The 14,510-nt window shown below is 53.5% G+C and overlaps 1 protein-coding gene across 2 annotated transcripts in view; it reads left to right on the plus strand.

The window, feature by feature from the left end:
• The window catches only part of AIFM3 (AIF family member 3), a gene marked incomplete at both ends in the record, with an annotated part of 40,807 nt that extends 26,593 nt beyond the window's left edge, over positions 1 to 14,214 (plus strand). Inside the window, 10 exons of one of the 2 annotated variants that reach the window (XM_082325480.1) lie at positions 487 to 602; positions 952 to 1,023; positions 1,365 to 1,428; positions 2,410 to 2,486; positions 3,193 to 3,310; positions 4,328 to 4,426; positions 4,854 to 4,929; positions 12,349 to 12,453; positions 13,512 to 13,532; positions 14,175 to 14,214. In XM_082325480.1, the coding sequence (XP_082181606.1) occupies positions 487 to 602; positions 952 to 1,023; positions 1,365 to 1,428; positions 2,410 to 2,486; positions 3,193 to 3,310; positions 4,328 to 4,426; positions 4,854 to 4,929; positions 12,349 to 12,453; positions 13,512 to 13,532; positions 14,175 to 14,214 (788 nt within the window). The remainder of the gene's footprint in view (positions 1 to 486; positions 603 to 951; positions 1,024 to 1,364; positions 1,429 to 2,409; positions 2,487 to 3,192; positions 3,311 to 4,327; positions 4,427 to 4,853; positions 4,930 to 12,348; positions 12,454 to 13,511; positions 13,533 to 14,174) is intronic. The other variant, XM_082325481.1, reaches the window with a different exon arrangement.
• Between the last annotated feature and the right edge of the window lie 296 nt (positions 14,215 to 14,510).

The following is a 14,510-nucleotide window of genomic DNA, read 5'->3' on the forward strand; positions in this document are numbered from 1 at the left end:
TCCGTTTTCAAAAAAAACCCCATAGATAGATAGAAAATATCTTGATGAAGGTTCCCATGCAATCGCCAGTACCAAACTTGTCCTGTTCTGATCAGAGAAAACAGCTAGTCAAAAGGGCTGTTTTCAGCCTGCAGCTCATTACCTCTGTTGAGACAGTCCCAGCTGTAACAGGAAGGTTTCCCTCATCTGAGGTCCATTGCTCCAAGCGCTACGGCTTCCCAGGGCACTTATCATGGCCAGTTCCTCCCTTCGGTCTTTGAAACTCGCATCTAAGAACAAATTGCCATAAATCATAAATCTCACCTGAAATGGTGTGGCCCCTTGTGGCTGCCAGGTCTGGTGGCACCCCAGATCTGCTAGTAGAGCAGCTCCAACCTCCCCATCCAGGAGCAGGCAAGGCTGCTCCTCCTCTGCGGCCAGCGCCAGGGATGCAGGACAGTGTCGGGGGGGTTCCTGCGGCCGCTCGGACCTGCTTCTGTTCCCCAGGGATGGAGGTGGCTGCCTACCTTGCGGAGAGGGCCCACTCGGTGTCCCTGGTGGAGCTGGAGGAAGTCCCCTTCAAGAAATTCTTTGGGGAGAGGGTTGGCCGCGCTGTCATGAAGGTGACCTCATTTTTCCATCCGGGGGGTGGTTTTGGTGACAGAGCGGGTTCTGCTTGTTTCACTTGTTGCACTAATTAATTTGTTATTTGACGTTTATTGATTAAGCTGTGATAGCTGCAGTCACTAGAAAGAAAGAACGGGCTGCGTCTTCCCTCTTGTGGTCCATGTGCTGTAGAGCACCTTCTTCTGGACATGTGTTGGGGACGGAGGTGTTGCCGACTGCCTTTGCAGCATGGGTTGAGGCGAGTCGGGAGGGTGGGCAGGGCAGTGAAGGGGGCACAGGGACATGAGGAGCAGGGGTGGTTGGGGGTCCTGATGTCCCCTGCTGTGTCCCGTATCCCCCCTCCAGATGTTCGAGAGCAACAGGGTGAAGTTCTACATGCAGACAGAGGTGTCGGAGCTGCGGGAGCAGGAGGGCAAGGTAGGGTGCAGGCAGAGGCTCCCTGGGGCACTGCGGTGGCATCCCCCCAGGGCTGCCGTTCCCTTCACCACTGGGGTTTTGCCCTCTACTCTTTCCTAGCCCCTGAAATTCATATTCCTGGATTTAGTCCCCAGGAGCAACTGTGCTCCTGTGCGGTGTGTGAGGTGGTTTCATTGCTCCCACCCTCCTCCTGCTGCCGTTATAAGGAATTATGGTCAACTTGCATGTCAAAAATGAAGCGAGCTGCCAGCTTGGCTTACTGCTGCTACAGGGTGATTTTTTGGTTTGTTTTTTTTTTTTGTCCCTAAAATAACTGTGATGTCCCCCTGTGTCTCATGCAGCTGAAGGAGGTTGTGCTGAAGAGCGGGAAGGTCCTGCGCGCCGATGTGTGTGTTGTTGGTATTGGTAAGGGGCTGTTGCTGCAGATGCAGAGCCCGCGGCTGGTGGGGCTTTGCTCGGCAGAGGAGAAGCTGGAGGGGACGTGGCAGCAACAGTTCCCTGGGGCTGGGGGTGCTGGTGGTGATATGCCAGCCCTGCTCAGCTGCCACACATGAGTCTGTGCAGTGAAGCTGAAAAAGCCCTTTCTAGAGCCTCCACCCCAAAATGCAACTGAAAATATATTTGGAAAATAGTAATGGTTTCGTTTTTTCCAGAAAAAAACCCAAACATTCAAACCAATATTTCGTGCAAATTGCTTTTTTTAAAGCCTAACCAAAATGAATTTTTTTTCCTCTCTTTTTTAAATTTTTTATTTATTTATTTATTTTTATTGCTGCCACTGACATAGAAGAGGGTATTTTTCTCCTTTACACTTGGGGGGGGAAAAAAATCCTTTTCTCACTCCATAACTTTTCAAAATGTTGCAGACTGTAAGAATCACAGAATTAGTCTGATTCTGCTTTTGTTGTTTTATTGACTACTCCAATTTGTGATGGCTAGAGGAAAAAAAAGATCCAAAAAGGAAAATGAAGGCTGAAGAAAAGGTACAGGGGGGGGTGGGGGGGTGGGGTGGGGGGCAGAGGAGCCCTGTCTGTAAACCCGAGGGCTCCCTTTTAAATATATTTTTTTTTCAAAAATCTATAAAAGAGAAGTGGATTGAAAATTATCTTCAAGCATTAGAAAAAGGTGGTGGGCAGATTACAGCAGTGCACTGATGGCTTGGAGAGAGGTAGGGACCCCAGGGATGTGGAGGGTGAGGTAGTGGGAGTAGTGGGGGCTCTGTAGGGTGCTTGGCTCTGCTCCCTGCTCCTGGAGCAGCCCGCTGCCTTTCCCTTGGGGCAGACGGCTTTTCCGGGCAGGGGGAAGATCCACTGGCCTTGGGGTCAGCCCCCCGGGGCTGTGAGGATGCCCAGCTACCGCGCCGGCAGCCCTTGCCTTCCCCCACAGGCGCAGTCCCAGCAACGGGCTTTCTCAAGCAGAGTGGCATCAACATCGACTCCAAAGGTTTCATCGTGGTCAACAAGGTGAGCCTGGGGGGCAGCCCCTACCAGGAGCTGAGTCTGCTCTCCTCTGAGATGAGCTTCTCTGGGGCTCCAAACTGCTGTTGCAGGGGTGTTTCATCCACTGAGATGCTGAGATGCTGAGAGCATCACCTGGGACCCCCCTGCAAGTGAGGGGTTTGCAAATCCCAGCCCTGGATGCTGTGGCTTGGGTCCAGCTCTGAGCTGTCCTGGAATGGTGTGGATATTTTGGGGGGAAAGAAATGGAGAAAGAACCACCTTTTCAAGGATCCCAAAGGATCTCATCTTTCCTCCCCACCACCTGTGACTCCCATAGGAGCAGTGTTGGTGCTGATGGGTGGTGTGTGCCATGAGCGAGGAGTGTGCCGGGGGGCTGGGGCTCATTGCCACCCACCCCTGCGCTCATTGCTCATACGTGCAATAAGCCAGGCTCTATTTGCAAACACTGACAGACCCCAGTCTTCTAAGAGGGGCTCCAGGACACCAGTCCATGTCTCTTTTTACTGGTAACCCACTGGCAGAGGGATGCTGTAGGTCCCTGCCTGCATGGTCTGCTTTGAAAGTGAAGAAAACTAAATCAAATCCCACCTGGGGGTCCCTCCACCAAGCAGAGGTTGTCCATTTGCTCCTGGGGTCTGTGGCTGTTCCTGTTTCTCTTCGTGTAGGGTGCAAACCCCACCGATGCACACTTCTGCTTCCCCCCCTATAGATGATGCAAACCAACATCCCTGGAGTCTTTGCAGCTGGTGATGCTGTCACATTCCCACTGGCCTTGAGGAATAATAAGAAGGTGAACGTCCCTCACTGGCAGATGGCCCATATGCATGGTAGGTGCTTTTCAGTCCCTTTGCTTTGCAACAGCAAATTGCTTACTGAAAAGAGCTTTTTCCAGATCCCCAGGAAATTTCCAAGCCCTCTAGCGAGAGAATGAGACAACTGCCAACAGGGAAACTGGGTGGTTGTATTAAACATTTTGAAGCATGTACATTTTATCCTGTCCGATATGTCTTCGTTTGTCAGCCTTCTTGACGTACATGGCCTAACAGTGCCTCATTACAAACACAGAGGTGCCCAGGGACAGGCTTTCCCATATGCTGTGTGCTCCCTGGCATCTGCAGGAGCCTGATCTTCTCCCTGTCCTGGGACACTTAGGAGCTCACATCCTAATGTTAGCTCGGGCTTACATCCCCACCTGGGCTGCCCACGCTGCCGGGCTGGCCCAGGAGCATGCTGCAGAGCTGAGACCTTTCTCCCCTTCACACCAGCAAGCCTGGAAACCCTGGCGTGATCGTCTGCCCTCGAGCTTTCCAAGGCCACAGCCCCGTGGGGAGGTTGACCTCTGCGCGGGTGCCCTGGGTGAGAGGTTTTGGAAACACACCTCTGAAGTTAGCTTTTGGGGGAGCCTTTGGACACAGCCCCTTTTAATCCTGGTCCAGACATGCCTGTTTGTCAGGGACGGTACCCTAACAGTCTCCATGCCCTCAGGGGATTTATCCATCCCATCCCCCTTTGCAGTGGGAGTTCAGCAAGCTCTCAGTCCTGTCACTGTTGCAAAAGTTGCGTTGAAACAGGCTCATGAGCACGTCGCTCATGCCAGCGGAGGTGACGAGTCAGTAGGAGCTGCACCGCCAGGGAGGAGTCTGAGCCCAGCCTTGGACGATGCAATGCGTCTCCTTGTTGGTGCTTGTTGCTGTATGATTTTTTTTTTAGCCTAAGCAGAAGGTCTTGGTTTCCCTGTACTCTGAGACTAGAGATGTCGATGCTGTGCTGCAAGCTGAGGGCAGACCACAATATTTGCCCCGGCACAGCGCTTCCTCAGTTATTCTGCTGCTTCTCTCTTCCAGGCCGCATAGCCGCGCTGAACATGCTGGCCCACGGTATGGAGATCAGCACAGTCCCATATTTGTGGACTGCTATGTTTGGGAAGAGCATCCGATATGCGGGTAAGGGGCTCCCCAAGGCTGCTGTAGAGTTTGTGCTGGTGGGGGTGTCCTGGGATAGAGAAGCCAAAGCCACCTCCCTTGCTATGGACCCTCCGCGCCAACCTCTGCCTCGGGTCTGCTTCCTTCCTGGCTCCTGAGGGTTTTGGTATCTCCTCCGACACCTGTCTGCTCATGGCTGTGGGGTGCAGGGCCAGAGGGATGGCTGTTGTCATGAGGGACGGCCCAGCATGAACAGACAGTCTCTCTGAACTTGCACTTCTCTGAACAAAAAGGGGTGCTTTTTGGTACCCTCATCTTCTGGTGCTGGTCTCTTGGTGACGGCAGCATGCTCTTCATGTAGCTCTGGATTGAAACACTCTGTCTTAAGGGCTAGAGCTGAATCCAGGGGAATTGTTGCTGAATCCACTTCTTCTTCTCTGCCTTCCAGGCCATGGGGAAGGATTTGATGATGTTGTCATTCAGGGAGATTTAGATGAACTGAAGTTTGTGGCATTTTATACCAAGTAAGTATTTCTCTTCTCCATGTTCCTACACAGGCATTTGTCTAAGCTTGTTCTGCTAGGCCGGAAAATATTTCTGCCAGAGCTTCTGTCAGTCAGTTTTGTTTCTCTCTGGACACTGAGGTTGCAGGACATTAATAAAAGGCCCTAGAGAAATGATGTGCTAAGCGTAAAGGAAGTTAAACTGGTCTTTGGACCTAATGTCTCTGCCAGATGTAAGCACTTCATCTGTTCACATAATATCTGAGAGCAGATAATGGCTTCTATTAATTTGTTGTTGGCAATTCCCATCAAAGATTTCCTTCCCATCTCATCACTGGCTTCACAATGATTTGTGACCAGGGCTGAACTGGGAGCTCAGGCATCACCGTTTCTACTTCTGGTTTGACAAATTAAGCTCAAAAAACTCTTCTGTTTATTAATAAGCTGTGAAGGTTAGCAAGAGTTCAGGAGCTTTTGTTACACCTGTAGTGAAACCCAGCTCTCGCCCAGGCTGGGAGCCTATCTGGGAATATTGTCCTGAGATGTGCTGACAGCCTCTGCTGTTCTTGAGCCATGATGGCTATTTAGACTGGCAAGACCGTGCACCATGAATTTACCCCCAAAATATTTGCTGCTGTTTATTCTTTTGTTGCCTTTGTCCTGTCCTAATCTGAAATCAATGGCCACAGAGCCTCCTCATGCCTGGAGACTGAGGGGGTTTCTTCAAGTGCTTTCTAATATTAAGGATGGAGAGAGTGAAAGCAGGGAAGCAAAGGTCTGCCCGGCTCAGCAATCAAACTACTCGGCAGCAGCGTTCAGGCAGGGATCTGCTCTGCAAAGATCATCTTACCAGGGCTTGCTGCCTCTCTGTCCCCTGCCCAATGACCCTCACAGCCTCCCCTCCACGTCCCCCTCCCTGAGGGTGGTCGCTTGCCCCCATTGCTGCAGGATGGATCCTGGCAGTTGGATGTGTCCATCGGGCTTGGAGAGGCACAGGGCTCACTTTACCACCCCGTGGCACGAGCCAGCCGCGTCCCTGGCACTCACCCTCCTTCTCCTGGTGCCTGTGCACCTCGGATAAAAACCTGCTGCAGGCGATGGGGCTCCAGCATCTGCCGGCACCCAGGGGCCCTTTGCACGTGGATGCACCTCTGAACTGCCTGGCACCTTGGCCAAAATTGCCTAAAAGGGTGGGTTTGTGCCAAGGCACCACGTGTGCTCGGGACAGCTGCTGCAAGGGGACATTCGCCTTCTACAGTCACAGCCACAGGGCTGTCCCTCACCACCCTCTTAATGTTTTGAAGTGCATTTAAATCACATAACTGCCAAAGCAGCTTTTTAAAATACACAGTTTGCTCATTGAGTGTGAGCCAGCGGAAGATAAAAACCCATTTTTGGCAGTTTTGCTGCAGTGGTTTGCAGATCTGTGTGTACTTTGCCACTGCGTCCCCTGTGAAGCAGCTCCGCAGCCATTGTGTTGCCCCGTCTCAGGTCCCCTGGCCTCACTGGCAGTCCCCTGAGTGCGGCAAATGCAGCATTACAGGGCCAGGCATCCATGAGCTGCCCTGGCACACATTTCTTTCCAAGATATAATCTTCTTTGAAACCTCTATTCTTCCTTTCCATACCAGAGCATTTAGCTATTTATCCCATCTTAGTTAGAAAGGAAATGTCTGATTGCTTTAATTAAACATCTGTAGAGCCTGTTCAAAAGGAAAGCCCTGAGCAAGGTGGATAATCCCTGCTCTGTGCAGCAGCCCCATGCTCAGCATGCTGCCGGTGGTTGCCAGGGGGTGAGGGCTGCCTGGGCAGACCTGCCAGCATGCAGGAAAGCTGGGCTCGGTGGGCAGCAGCTCCCTGGCGGGCAGGTGGCGGGGATCCACCGCTAAGTGCTGTGCTGTTCTGCCACCCAGGAGGGGCTCCCGGAGATGGTCTTTGGGTACCAGGACGGCATCCCATGCTGAGAGCCGGAGGTACTGGGGGAGCACTGGCTGGCAGGGGGCCGGCTGGTGCATCTCCCACTGCTTTGCTCGACTGTAATCAATTCCCCATCTCTGCTTCTGTGAGAGGCCACCGGGAGCATTTCTTCCTCTTTTTCTCATTTGGTGATAGTTCTTCTGGTTGGTGCTAAGCTTTTGGACTGAAGACACTGTCCCAAATCCCCTTCTGCTTCCTTCTGCCATGTCCACCCAATGGTTTGGACTCTTCTCCTGCTGCATGCTGTCTTGGTTCTTGCATGAACATGGGTGGTTCCCACTCCTGGAGCCTGTCCTCAGCATCAGCTTTCACAATAAGGCTCTTTTTTCCCCAGAGTTTGAAGAAGAATGATGTTTGCTTTTCCCCGTTCAGAGCTGTGTGAGCTGTGGATGGGTCAGCATGAGGCTCTGTGCCAGGAGGTGTACGGGACAGTGCTCTGCAGATGTCCCCATGGGACACTGCATTCACCGCAGCACCTCAGCCAGAACAGACCAATGTCATCCCAGCCCTAAGACCTTGGAGATCTTGGGAGACCCAGGGAATTGCTGTGGTTGTCTTCTTCATGGTTCTCCACTTCTGTTGCATTGAACCCTGCAGAGGAAGGGAAGACCATGTAGACACGGTGCTTATCCACAGTGCTGCATATTCCCTCAGCCTTTACGCCAAGACTTCTGATTGCTCCAAATCCCACGTTCAGAAAGGGCACTCTTATTGCCTCTAAAGACCTTTTGAAAAAGAGGGATTCCTCCTGGCTTCCCCATCTGTCAGACAAAATGTTTAAAAGCCACTGCTGATATGGGATGCTCCAGCTCACTAGCACCCCATGAGTTATTTTGCAAAAGGACCAGCTGCCCCATGTCTTGCTGACGGAAATGTTTGGGCTGCATCCGCCTTCACAGCTGGTCATGTCAGGCACTGGCTGGGCTTGAGGCTGAGTTGGTGGGCGGCTGGTGGGATTATGTCTTCCTTTTCTTTCCTTTGCACACCTTGGTTATCCATTCCCTTGGAACAGCACATCTCCCCCGGTTTTGCTGGGTAGGTGTCTCCAACCACTTCATGTTTCCCAGCTGGGAGCTGGCTGTGCTGAGGAAACCAAATGCAGAGGAAACCACTGAAGCTTCAAGACCATGTGGTGTGGTTTGAAGGTGGTGCAGAGCCTCCAAGGAGTCCTGAAGCCTCAGCCCCCTTTGTGTGCTGAGCACCGGAGGCATCAAGAAATGGTGAAGTAGCCAAGGCTGAGGCCCTGTGTGATGGAAACAACCATCTGTAGGATCTCCCCAGGCTGTGGTTGATGGTGGGACGGGGTTCTCATTGGCAGTTGGTGTTTCTGAACTTGGGGCAACAGGAGAAGAGGGAATCTGCACTGCAGTGCCATCAGGTACTGCTGCAAGCATCTTGGAAGCAGACTGGCTGTCTTCTGTAAAGAAAACTCATGAGTCTCTGCACATATAATTGGAGTTACATCCCTAGGGGATGGGGTCCTGTCCTGGGGAGAGTGGACCTCGTTTACATCAGGCGAGACATCAAGCATCACAGCAGAGAAGATGCAGGCTCAGAAATTGAAGAGCTCTTTTAAATGGCAGCAGCAGCCCTTGAACATGACAGCCCAGCAGGAAGTTCAGCTGAACACACATGTGCTTTGTAATCTTCTCAGATGGTTAATTATCCTCACTGCCTGCCACAGACGCCTGTTTTCTGGTATGAATGTATTGCTTGTCAACATTTGTCTGTTACTCTTGTTCTCACCTCGTCTGCTGGATGGAAGAGTCGCAGGTTACCAGAAATCCTCTCTGCTGTAGGTACACATCTCTGCAGTGACCTAAGGATGCTTGAAATGGGATTTCCAATAGCATCCAAGTCTTGTTCTAGAGCTCCTGGCAATGCAGGAGCTCCCCCTTCCCACAACCATTGCTGTGGAGCAGCACCCTGTGCTGGAGCCTGGCTGGTGTCGGTCTGTCTCTGGGTCTGGCTGGTGTGGGCAAAGTAAGCTGTGGACAAGCTTCAGTGGCTCTAACTAAGCTGTGGACAAGCTCCAGTGGCTCCAGAGAAGATTCTGGGTTCCTGATCTGCTCTGCACACCTGTGCTCACGCATGGGATGGAGAAGCCATATCGCTGCTGTTTCCGACTTGCTCTCCTTTATTTGTAGTGAGCTTATTTAGGAATCAGAGCCTTTTGAAATAGTCTTCTGTGATGGAGCTACCCCGTGGCTTTGTGGGACAGCTTTGAGAGGTGACTTCAGCTCCCATGGCTCCACAGAGATGAAGTGTCCTCTGAAACACTGCTTCTGCTCTCCTCCTCCTGGGAATCAGGCACATGTTGCCCCTGCCCCAGCTGCTCTTTGCTCTGTTGGTCACAGAGCTCTTTGGCAGCAGATTGAAGACCAGATCTTGATTTGTTGGGAGCTTCTACTCTTCAACTTACTCAACAATATCACCAGTGTTTTATATCTTACCCACACACCTTGTCTGATCTTTATATTGTTTGTCTATTCAGTTGTATACTTATGAGTATAAGGAAATGAGGAGGAAATCTCAAAGGCGCAGGAGCAGGCCGTCCCCATGTGCCGCAAGTCGAGCAGGCGGGGGAGAAGACCGGCCTGGCTGAACAGGGAGCTTTGGCTGGAACTCAGGAAAAAAAGGAGAGCTTACCGCCTTTGGAAGAAGGGGCAGGTGACTCAGGAGGACTACAAGGATGTTGTGAGCATATGCAGGGAGAAGATCAGAAAGGCGAAGGTGCAGCTGGAACTTAAACTGGACACCACCGTTAAAGACAACAAAAAAAGTTTTTATAAATATGTCAGTGACAAAAGGAGGGCCAGGGAGAATCTCTCTCCTTTGTTGGATGCAGAAGGTAACCTGGCCATGAAGGATGAGGAGAACGCAGAGGTACTTAATGCTTTCTTTGCCTCAGTCTTTAATAGTCAGACTAGTCATCCTCGGGGTTCTCAGGCCCCTGAGCTGGGAGACGGAGATAGGATGCAGAGTGAAGTCCCAGTTGTCGAAGAGGTGGCAGTCACTGACCTGCTCCTCCACCTGGATGCGCACAAGTCCATGGGGCCAGATGGGATCCCCCCGAGGATACTGAGGGAGCTGGCAGAGGAGCTGGCAAAGCCACTCTCCATTATTTATCAGCAGTCCTGGTCAACCGGGGAGGTCCCAGATGACTGGAAGCTAGCAAATGTGACGCCCCTCTACAAGAAGGGTCGGAAGGAGGATCCGGGGAACTACAGGCCTGTCAGCCTGACCTCGGTGCCGGGGAAGGTCATGGAACACATCATCTTGAGTGCCATTATGCAGCAAGTGCGGAACAACCGAGGGATTGGGCCCAGCCAGCATGGGTTTATGAAAGAGAGATCCTGCTTCACTAACCTGGTCTCCTTCTATGACAAGGTGACCCGCTTAGTGGATGAGGGGAAGGCTGTGGATGTTGTCTACTTGGACTTTAGTAAGGCCTTTGACACAGTCTCCCACAGCATTCTCCTGGAGAAGCTGGCTGCTCACGGCTTGGATGGGTGCACTCTGTGCTGGGTTAAAAACTGGCTGGACGGCTGAGCCCAGAGAGTGGTGGTTAACGGAGTCAAATCCAGTTGGCGGCCGGTCATGAGTGGTGTTCCCCAGGGCTCAGTACTGGGGCCGGTCCTGTTCAACATCTTCATTGATGATCTGGATGAGGAGATCGAGTGCACCCTCAGTAAGTTTGCAGATGACACCAAGCTGGGTGGAAGTGTCGATCTGCTGGAGGGTAGGAAGGCCCTACAGAGGGACCTGGACAGGCTGGATCGTTGGGCCGGGGCCAGCTGCATGAGGTTCAACAAGGCTGAGTGCCGGGTCCTGCACTTGGGTCACAACAACCCCATGCAACACTACAGGCTAGGGGAGGAGTGGCTGGAGAGCTGCCTGGCAGAAAAGGACCTGGGGGTGTTGGTTGACAGCCGCCCGAACATGAGCCAGCAGTGTGCTCAGGTGGCCAAGAGGGCCAACGGCATCCTGGCCTGTATCAAGAATAGTGTGACCAGCAGGACCAGGGAGGTGATAGTCCCCCTGTATTCGACACTGGTGAGGCCGCACCTCGAGTACTGTGTTCAGTTTTGGGCCCCTCACTACAAGAAGGACATCGAGGTGCTGGAGCGTGTCCAGAGAAAGGCAACGAAGCTGGTGAAGGGTCTGGAGCACAAGTCTTATGAGGAATGGCTGAGGGAGCTGGGGTTGTTTAGTCTGGAGAAGAGGAGGCTGGGGGGAGACCTTCTTGCTCTCTACAACTACCTGAAAGGAGGTTGTAGTGAGGTGGGGGTCGGTCTCTTCTCCCTAGTAACGAGTGATAGGACGAGAGGAAACGGCCTCAAGCGGCTCCAGGGGAGGTTTAGGTTAGACATTAGGAAAAACTTCTTCACCGAAAGGGTGGTCAAGCATTGGAACAGGCTGCCCAGGGAAGTGGTTGAGTCTCCATCCCTGGAGGTATTTAAAGAACGGATGGATGTGGTGCTCGAGGACATGGTTTAGTGATGGACTTGGCAGTGTTAGGTTAACAGTTGGACTCCGTGATCTTAAGGGTCTTTTCCAACCTTAACGATTCTATGATTCTATGATTCTATGAGTCATCTCCTGGGTTCAGTCGTTGAAGATTTACGCTCAGGTTGACTTCTGCAAACCTCAAAACAGAAGAGCCCTTCTTGTTTGCCTTGTGACCTTTAGGCAAAGCTCCTCCAGCATTTTTATATCCTCTTCCCTTCCGCTTCATTTATTTCCCGTTCAGCCTTTGAGGTTGCATTGTGCCACCAGCATTGACATACTGGTGGGTGATGGTCAGCTGCACTGGGACGTGCTTCTGGACATCCCATATACAGAGGGGTTTTGTCACTGGGGCTGGTGGGACTCTGGCGTTGGACACCCCAGCTGTCCCGGTGCTTTGGGAGAAGCATGCCTGGGGAGCAGCTCGGAGGTGGGCACTCTGCCCACTTGGAGGTGGGGATCAGAGGAAGGGGATGTGGAGTAGCACAACCAAGTGTCCCACAGGGAAATCCTGACCGCCAGCTTCTCCACTCTCTCAGTACATGGCAGCAGCACAGGGATCACCTGCCTGGATGGCAGCAACCACTGCGCATCCTTGCTGATATCCAGGTTTTTATCCACCATCAGATCCACCTTTGCTGGTGTTTTCCCACAGATGCCAGGGTGCCCAGTGCTGTCTCTGTCCCCTGGGCACCCTAGTGATGCTCATCACACCAGCATGTGAGCATCAGTGAGATGACAGTGGGGCCAGCCTGCAGTGCCAGCTCTGAGCCCTCTCCTGTCCCTTGTCCCACACCGCTAGCACAGTCCCCATGGTGCTCACACCTTGGGGGGGGGCGGTCCTGGAGCGGGTGTTTCTCTTTGCTTCCTGCTTCTCTCCAGCATGTTGGTTTTTGGGTGATGGAGCCATGGCCACCCAGGGCTGCCCTAACCACTCTGCTCTGCCTGGCCCTAGGAGCGACGAGGTGGTGGCTGTGGCCAGCATGAACTACGACCCTATCGTGTCCAAGGTGGCTGAGGTCCTGGCTGCCGGCAGGACCATCCGAAAGCGCGATGTCGAGTAAGTAGACGTGCTGCAGGAACTGGCAGTGCCAGGGCAGGGGCCGAGGACAGCTGTGGGGTGCAGGGCAGGGCTGAGCACCCCAAGGCAGGACCCTGACAGGCACTGGCAGCTCTTTCCTACTGCTGCCCACTCCGTACCCTTCTTGCATTTCCCTTCCTGCCCTGCTCACTCCGTCCCACCAATGCTGCCTTCCAGCTGCCTCCAGGTCTGGCATCCCCCACACACAGGGTTTGTCTTAAACACCAGGATCCAAATCCTTTCACAGACCCAATGGGACAGTAGTGCTCACTGCCACCAGGCGCTGGCACATCACCGAGGCAGCACTGCCTGATGTTGGGGTGCCCCTGGGCACCCAGTCAGTCGAGGGGACCCACAAAGAGGGGCTGGGTGTGCTGCCCGTGCACAACCCTCCACAAGAGCAAAGCTCGGAGAGCTCGTGGTGCCAGGACACCAGCCCTTGGTGTCTCAGCTTCCAGTTCATTGGGGCATAGCTCATAGGCAAAGTGCATTTTTCTCCCTTCACCTTGTTTTTAAGACTTTGCACAGGAAAGAGTGTACCCCTGCCTGCAAAGTGTGGGTGCAGAACATGCTGTGCTGGAAGGCAAACGCCAGGGAGGTGGTAACAGCCAGGAAGGAGCCTTTAGAGTGGGAATCAGAGCTGAGGGAGGAATGTGGGTCTGTGTCCTGGGGGTGTTTCCACATCTGGAATAAAAGCAGACTTTTTCAAAAGCTCAGGGAGAGAAGCACTCCCAGCCCCGAAGCAGCCCCAAGCCGGCTCAGACACCCCAGGCACGCCTGGGATGGGGAGCATGTCAAGGGTCCACCCAGCCACCAGTAACCGGGGCAGGGTTGTCCCCATCATCTCCAGTACATCGGGAAATGGTTGCTGGCCACCCAGTTTGCGGCTGGGAGGGAGGTGGAATCTCATGGGCAGCCTGGCCGTGGGCGGAGCTGCTGGCCCCTGTGGTGGGGCTTGGTGAGCCCAGAGGCAGCCGGACCGCCTAAACCTGAATGTCTTTTCTCTCTCTGTCTCCTGCTGCTTTCGCATCTTTCAGACTGTTTGTCCGTCACGGCAAGTACGTTTGGTTTGAGGTCCTGGGTGCGCTGGGCGTGAAGGGCTGGCAGGAGGGACAGTCAGCCCCCTGCTTGGGCCATGTCCCCAATTCCTGTGTGGGGACACTGGTTATGGCTGCATGCTTGTTTTGCAGCCCCTGCCACGGGAGGGTGATGCCCGCTGTGCTGGGTGGTGGGGCTGGGGGCGGCAGGAGCCACGCCGGGAGTGGGCAGGCATGGCTGCTGCATCCCCTTTGCAGGGTACTGGTGCACAGATCTGCCAGGAACGGGCAGCTGCCTTTTGGCTGGGACTCCACTCAGCTGGGGAGACGCCCGCCATTCACTGGCTTTCCATGAATTTTTAGCTGAATGCCAGAAGGGCTTGTTTTAAGTTAAAAAAATACTGTTTGAATTCAGTTTTACATGGGACTGAGGATCTGCACAAGAGTTTTTGGACGGTTTTAGTGACATGTGAGTGAGGGCAGGGGAAGGGGCACTGCCATCCTGCCTGGGCTGGCTGTGCCTCTGCGCAGAGCAGCACGGGTGCTGGGATGGGGACTGATGGCCGGGCTAGTGCCAAGGGCAGCGCCCAGGCACACCGAGCGCATTTGCTTGCGCACGCTGGGAAACATCTCACAGCACTGCTGTTTTTTTCTCTGTTTTAGAACTGGAGATATGTCCTGGCTAACTGGGAAAGGGTCCTAATTCCGCTGGTGGCTGCATCCCTCCTGATGCTGCAGTCGCCATGGGGAGACGGGATGGCAGCTCCACAGACAAGCAGGAACACCACGGCTGAGCCATTTCCCTTTGAGACTTGGATGAACCTGGCACCTGTCACTGCACACTTACCTTCCCAGCAGACTGCCAACAGCTCCTCTGCCCCGGTGCCTACCGGGCTGAGGCTCTGCTGTTGCAATTCCCGTGGGAAGCTGGAAAGGCAGCCACCAGAGAGAGCGGGGTTTGGCAGTGGCAGCGGGCACGGGCACTGCGTGGCTGCAGAT

This window comes from Platalea leucorodia (assembly GCF_965183815.1).
Source record: "Platalea leucorodia genome assembly, chromosome: 12".
Lineage (NCBI taxonomy): Eukaryota > Metazoa > Chordata > Aves > Pelecaniformes > Threskiornithidae > Platalea > Platalea leucorodia.